Raw genomic sequence first — 7,611 nt, forward strand, 5'->3', positions numbered from 1 at the left:
CTGTAAAGAAAACTTGTGTTAAGTTGTAATACCCTATAACATCCAGTAACAGAAATGAACAAACAAGCGTCAAGGGTGATAGATAGCAGTTATCGAAGTGTTGTATTATTAGACTCGGATTTTTCGTTCAGTTCTGAAGGGCTAGTATCAGCACGAAACCCCCTTCTTCCTCTCTCCCTTTCTCACTTAGTTTTAGACTTTTCGAAGGGCTCATCTCTTAATTTTAGACGTCGTTAGGGCGATCGCCATACACTCTTATCCTAATACGCAAATCACTCTTTGTTCAGGTTTTAATCATTAATCAGTGTATTTTAGTGGGACTTGCAGCACGCCAGTGAAGCGGCGTGAACAGTTGGCAACACTGCCTCAAGACAGTCTCAGTCGGCAGCAGTGGAACATTCTACGAAGACGTGCGTGTGTGTTGCGGGAACACAATCTAGTTGTACTTCTTAGTTTGTGTATGTAATCATGTGTATTCTTCAAATATAGCATTTACAACAAACAGCGTCTACTGCATCCGTACAGAAACCAGTATGGTGAAACAGTTACGGCAATCGCAAACATTTATGGTCCTCCGGGCCGGATGCCATTGTGGACGTTATCAAGTGCGTAGTTTGTGATGTGAAAAATAGTCATTGCAGTACAGTTATGTGCGTGTCGCTTCAAGAACACACTCTGTACATTCGGTTAGTGTATTACACACAGTGAACAGCATCATTATTGTGTATTACATACATTGAACATAGCAGCATACGTATATTTCTCAGTACGGGAACTGAGAAAGTTACGTGAACATTTCGGGCGTGGCACATTTCGCGCGCAGTTCATTTCGTCGCGGCCAGCAATTCTTCTCGTGTTGTCGTGTTGCAGCCACTATCAACAACGGAGCTCCGAGCAGCCTTGTTGACGTCTGGAGTCAGGAGCGGCAATCAGCTGTACAAAGGTCAGTCATTTCTGCTAACACAACACCCACACAAGCTCAATTCCTTCCCTCTTGTTTCTTTCCCTTCCTTTTATAATGAATCAAGAAGCACGGAAGAAATTAACACGACAGCGCGGAGTTGTAAAGGGGCAACTTACACGTTTGTTAGAATTCATTCAGAATTTTGAGGAAACTCAAAATATTGAGGAGGTGAAATGCCGTGCTCTGTATTTATCAGATGTTTGGGCAAAATTCAATGAAGTGCAAACACAGCTGGAACTCGAAGACGACGAGTCACAAGAACATGAAACTTACCGCATTGAAGTTGAAGAGTTGTACTTTCAAATAAAGGTTCAAATGCAAAACATAATTTCTAAACATGCTGCAATCAATAATCAGGGTCAAGAATCAGCTGATCAGAAATTTACAAATAAAGACAACCAGCTCAAGCTACCTTCGATTTCTCTTCCTACTTTTGATGGTAGTTACGACAAATGGTTAGGGTTTTCCGATACATTTGTAGCCTTAGTGCACAATAATGACACCTTATCTGCAATTCAGAAATTCCATTATTTGAAATCAGCTGTGAAGGGTCAGGCACTACGCTTAATCCAGAATTTGCCAATCACTGAAGGCAACTACACAGTAGCTTGGGAACAGCTAGTTCAGCGCTATGAACACAAGAAGCTTATAGCGGCAACACACATAAAGGAACTCTTGCACATTTACTCAGTTAGTAGGGAAAATGCGTCAGATTTGCGTCACTTCGCAAATACCATTACTAGCAATCTTTCGGCATTAAAGGCATTACAGTTATCGGAACCTTTAGAGGATGTAGTATTATTGCAGCACTTCGTATCTCAATTAGACATGCAAACAAGACGTGATTGGGAATTAACTCACACTGAGCAAGACTTCCCACCACTCTCAGAATTCTTTACGTTTCTCGAGCATAAATGTCAAGCACTAGAAACTATCAAACCGCAAGTAAGCCAGACACCTAGGGATAATAAATTCAGTGACGCAAGGACCAAACAAAACAAAACTACACAACAGTCACATTCATATTTGGCTTCTTCATCAAATGCATGTTTGTATTGTAAACAACAGCCTTCTCATTTTCTGTATGCATGCCCAGGTTTTCTCAGTGCAAATGTACATCAAAGGAGACAGTGTGTGCGTGAAAACAAGTTGTGTTGGAACTGTTTGAAGCCACATCGAAGCAAGGACTGTAAATCAGGCAATTGCAGAGCATGTTCACAGAAACACAACACTTTGCTGCACGATGATCAACGGAAGCTCGGTGCTGTTCGAAGGGAAACACAGAACAGACACACCGACACCCAAGGCTCAGTGGCGGAGAGTGAGACTCACAATCGGGAGAATACGCAAGCATCATACTGCAGTTTGAAGACCAGACACACATCGCATGTTCTACTTTCAACTGCTTTGGTACAAGTGAAGGATAAGGACGGAAGATTGGTCACATGTCGTGCCTTACTAGATAATGGAAGTGAATCAAACATCGTAACGGAGGAAACCGTTCAAAGACTGCGTCTCAAGAAACAAATGGCGTACATTCCAATTCATGGGATAAATAACTCAACGTCGGAAACTCGCTTCAGTGTGAATGTGAACATTTCATCACTCGCGAATGACTTCTCAACTACAATCTCTTGTTCAGTTCTGCCAAAAATCACTGGAGATATGCCTGCAGAGCACATAAACTACGATACATGGGATATTCCAACGGACATCGCACTGGCAGACCCCACATTCAACAAACCTGGCAAGATAGACATTCTTTTGGGCGCAGAGCTTTTCTACTCCATACTGAAGCCAGAACGTCTAAGTAGAGAAGGCAATTACCCTGTTCTGCAAGATTCGCAACTTGGATGGATACTGGGTGGATCCATGCCTCAAGAATGCAACTCATCAATCACGGCATGTTTTGCAAGAACAGATGACAGTTTGGAAAAACAACTTGCACGCTTCTGGGAGTTGGAAGGAATAGAGTCACCACACAGATCTAAGGAAGAAGAGCTATGTGAAGAGCACTTTAAATTAAATACAACGCAATCCAAATCTGGTCGTTTCATAGTACGTCTACCTAAACGCCCAAATCATCCACACTTAGGAGATTCAACTCAGCAAGCCATGAGTAGATTGGAACAACTGGAGAGAAGATTGAAGAGGCAGCCAGATCTGAGAGAAGATTACACTAACTTCATGAAGGAATACGAGAATTTAGGACATATGAGAAAGTTAGAATCAGACATAGTCAAGGATGACACACAAGTATTCTACATGCCTCATCATCCAGTATTCAAGCCAGACAGCAGCACAACGAAGACTAGAGTTGTCTATGATGCCAGCGCCAAAACTACATCTGGAAACTCACTTAACGACATTTTACTAGCAGGTCCAATTCTGCAACAAGATCTGTACTCCATCATTCTACGATTTCGCACACACAGCATAGCATTTACGGCAGACACGGAGAAAATGTTCCGCCAAATTATGGTGCATGAAGACGACTTACCATTGCAGAGAATATTCTGGAGATACTCATCAGACAGCCCAGTAGACACTTATGAACTTTTAACGGTGACTTATGGCACAAAACCAGCTTCATTCCTCGCAACAGCGTGTACACAAATGCTAGCCGAACAGCAACAACACGTGCATCCGAATGGAGCAAGAGCTGTAAGGGAAGATATGTACATGGATGATTGTTTATCAGGCAGCGACAGTGTAGAGGATGCACTGAAATTACAACAAGAATTAATCCATCTTCTACGAAGTGGCGGTTTCAATCTTCGAAAATGGTGTTCTAACCATCCCGCACTTTTAGAAGCAGTACCTCATAGCCACAGAGAAGTGCAGCTACCACTTCAGTTAGATAAGGATAAAGGTGTCAAAACTCTTGGTCTACTCTGGGATCCAGGCACAGACAAATTCTTAATCGCCAACAAGGCAGCATCAGCATCTGCACACGCAGCAGAAATAAGCAAAAGAAGAGTAACGTCAATGATCGCCTCAATATTCGATCCTCTTGGATTGGTCAGTCCTGTAGTCATCAGTTTCAAGGCATTTCTACAACAGTTGTGGTTTCAACGCATCGATTGGGACGAGAGCTTACCACCGACGTTATTGCAGCAGTGGTTGCAGTTGTATAGAAACCTACGACGTATCAATGATATACGAGTCAGTAGATTCATCTTGATTGAAGGAAAAATCAATGACATACAGCTTCATGGGTTCTGCGATGCCAGTACAAGGGCTTACGGTGCAGCAGTCTACGTTAGGTCAACAAACATAACTGGTGATGTTGCAGTTAAACTTCTTTGCGCCAAATCAAGAGTGGCTCCAGTAAAACAGGTTACACTTCCACGTCTGGAACTATGTGGAGCAGTTTTACTTGCCAAATTAATGAAGAAAGCATTAGCGGTACTCAATCTTGCAATCAGTCAAGTATATTTTTGGACAGATTCGAAGATAGTCCTAGCATGGCTGTCATCGCCGCCAACCAAGTGGAAAACTTTTATCGCCAACAGGGTGGCACAAGTTCAAGATTCAACAAGTCCTTCACAATGGAGACACGTGTCATCACATGACAATCCTGCGGACCTTGTATCTCGAGGTGTAGAACCAGCCACATTGCAAGACAATACACTGTGGTGGAATGGACCAACATTCTTGAGTGAAGAATCTTCATCATGGCCAAATTCTTCATCACACGCAGAAAAAGAAGAAGTTACAGAAGAGAGAAAGAGGGTCACATCACTAGTCATTCAAGTTCCATCGACGACCTTCATCCACAAAATTTCGTCATTATCGAAACTAGTTAGAGTCATTGCCTATTGCCAGCGTTTCATTCACAACACAAAGAATCGTGAGAACAAGAAAACAGAGCAGATAACAGCAAACGATTTGAGACTCAGCCTGGCAGCAATAATCAAGGCAACACAACAAGATGTTTTCAGAGAAGCATTCCAGGAGCTTCAACGCAATGGACAAGTGGCAAGGGATAGTCCATTAAGAAGTCTTTATCCATTCATAGACGAAAACAACATGCTTAGAGTAGGTGGGAGACTACAAAATGCTCAAATACCCTATGAGAGCAAACACCAACTCATATTGCCATCAGAGCATCATTTAACAAGACTCATTATACTAGCAGAGCATCAGAGATTACTTCACACGGGCTCTCAGCTACTGTTGGCCTCACTTCGCCAAAAATACTGGATTCCGAGAGCAAGACAAGTCATCAGGAAGAGTATACATAATTGTTTACCTTGTTTCAAGTTAAAATCATCTGCGTCTGAGCAACTAATGGGTCAACTACCATCAACAAGACTTCAACCAGGTAGAGCGTTCCTCAATGCAGGAGTGGATTATGCTGGTCCATTTAATGTGAAATCAGGAAACGCAAGAAGCAAGATTTCGAGAAAACGTTATGTAGCAGTCTTCGTCTGTCTCACCACAAAGGCTATACATCTAGAATTAGTCTCAGATCTAACATCATCTGCCTTTATCGCAGCTCTAAGGAGATTTACTTCAAGAAGGAGAAAATGTAGAAATTTATACAGCGATAATGGAACAAACTTCGTTGGAGCTTACAGAGAACTACAACAATTGCGTCAGCTGTTTGAGTCGCAAGAATTCAAGACTGAAATACACAAGTATGCAGCATCAGAAGAATTCATATGGCATTTCATACCTCCACATGCGCCCCATTTCAATGGCCTGCAGGAAGCAGCGGTAAAATCAATGAAATACCACTTAAGAAGAGCAGCTGGGAATCAGCACTTCACATTTGAAGAACTTTCAACTTTGATTTGTCAAATCGAAGCCTGTTTAAATTCACGTCCTATCACTGCTATGTCCAATGATCCTACTGACAATAGTTATCTCACCCCAGGTCATTTCCTAATAGGTAGTCCTCTAACATCCTTTCCCGAGCTTGATGTAACACATATAGCAGAAAATCGTCTGGATCGGTGGCAACGGATTCAACGGATCTATCAACACATCTGGCAGCGGTGGTCCAGGGACTATCTCAACAACCTGCAGCAGAGAACCAAATGGACAACAACCAAACCCAATCTCCGACCAGGGATGCTGGTGCTAATGAAGGAAGACCATGTTCCACCCCTCACATGGAGGACTGGAGTCATCGAAGAGGTCTATACAGGATCTGATAAACTTGTGAGAGTAGTGAACGTTCGCACTGCTCAGGGTACATTTAAAAGACCAATTCATAAACTCATCCCTTTTCCAACAGAGAAATAATTTGTTGTAGTGTTTTATGTTGATTTAGTAAATCAAGGAGGGGGGAGAATGTTCAGGTTTTAATCATTAATCAGTGTATTTTAGTGGGACTTGCAGCACGCCAGTGAAGCGGCGTGAACAGTTGGCAACACTGCCTCAAGACAGTCTCAGTCGGCAGCAGTGGAACATTCTACGAAGACGTGCGTGTGTGTTGCGGGAACACAATCTAGTTGTACTTCTTAGTTTGTGTATGTAATCATGTGTATTCTTCAAATATAGCATTTACAACAAACAGCGTCTACTGCATCCGTACAAAAACCAGTATGGTGAAACAGTTACGGCAATCGCAAACACTCTTAGTTTTAGATATCCCAAGGATGTTCACTTTAGATATCAAAGGGAAGATCGCACTTCCATAATTCAAAGAGGGAAACGAACGATTCAGGGCCGTAGCCAAAGGGGGCCAGGGTTGACATCGCCCACCCTGAGTTGCCAATCAAGTCATCTGTAATAAAAAAACATTTGGCGTTCAAACGCTTAATTGTTAAAATTATTTTGAAATGAAGCACATTATAGTGTTTTCCGTGAAATTTTAGCGCATTTTGATATATCATGTGACCACCTTGCCAAACCAAAATGGCTTGAAGATGGCCACTATGTTGGCAACATACCCCAACAAGTTCTCCCCTTTCGTATATCATGCATCAACACGTTTCAATCGTGTTTCCAGATCAGTATTACTTTAAAATCTGCTACCTTCCAGCTTCCTCTTTTGTTCACTAAACACGTGAAAGTCACATGGCGAAAGGTCCGGTATGTAAGGAGGGTGCTGCAAGATATTCCAATTGAATTTCGCCAAGGTATGCACATTAGCTGTATGTGCCATAACATTGTCCTGCAACAAGACTATCCTCTGGGATAATGCACCACGGTGCATCGATTGCCATGCAGACCTTTGTTTAACACGCAGGATCTCTGCACCTTGCAGCGCAGAATGCAACTTAATGGATTGCTGAGTTATTCACACGGATTGCCAAATCACCGGTCGAAACAATTGACAAAATGTTAGACTGGAGTTTTTGATGTCTAAAAAGGGGATCTTCCACTGGACAGCGAAAATTAAACAATATTTCTCAGAGACGACTAACACTAAAACATCAGCGATTAGCATGTGAGTAAATTAGATCCCACCCACTAACAAAAGGTCATCCACCCGCCTGCCCTCAAGCGAAAGTAATTAATCCGCCACTGCTTATCTATGCAGTTGGAAACACATGTTACCTCCCTTAAAAAATAATAGTTTGAACCCCTGCAATTGAGATCAAGGCAGCTCGAAAGTTATATATAAAAAGGCAGAGTACCTATACCACATTAAAAACGGTTCAGCTCAATTTAAGCCATAAAATAAATTATTC

General features: G+C 42.2%; 1 protein-coding gene across 1 annotated transcript; it reads left to right on the plus strand.

Annotated features, from left to right (window-relative positions):
* The first annotated feature begins 1,018 nt into the window (after positions 1 to 1,018).
* On the plus strand, positions 1,019 to 6,217 carry LOC145983724 (uncharacterized). Its single transcript, XM_083116776.1, has one exon. The coding sequence runs from the start codon at positions 1,019 to 1,021 to the stop codon at positions 6,215 to 6,217; it is 5,199 nt and encodes a 1,732-aa protein (XP_082972902.1).
* The last annotated feature ends 1,394 nt before the right edge of the window (positions 6,218 to 7,611 follow it).

Source organism: Lepisma saccharinum, chromosome 2 (genome assembly GCF_977018435.1).
Source record: "Lepisma saccharinum chromosome 2, izLepSacc3.1, whole genome shotgun sequence".
NCBI classification, from domain to species: domain Eukaryota; kingdom Metazoa; phylum Arthropoda; class Insecta; order Zygentoma; family Lepismatidae; genus Lepisma; species Lepisma saccharinum.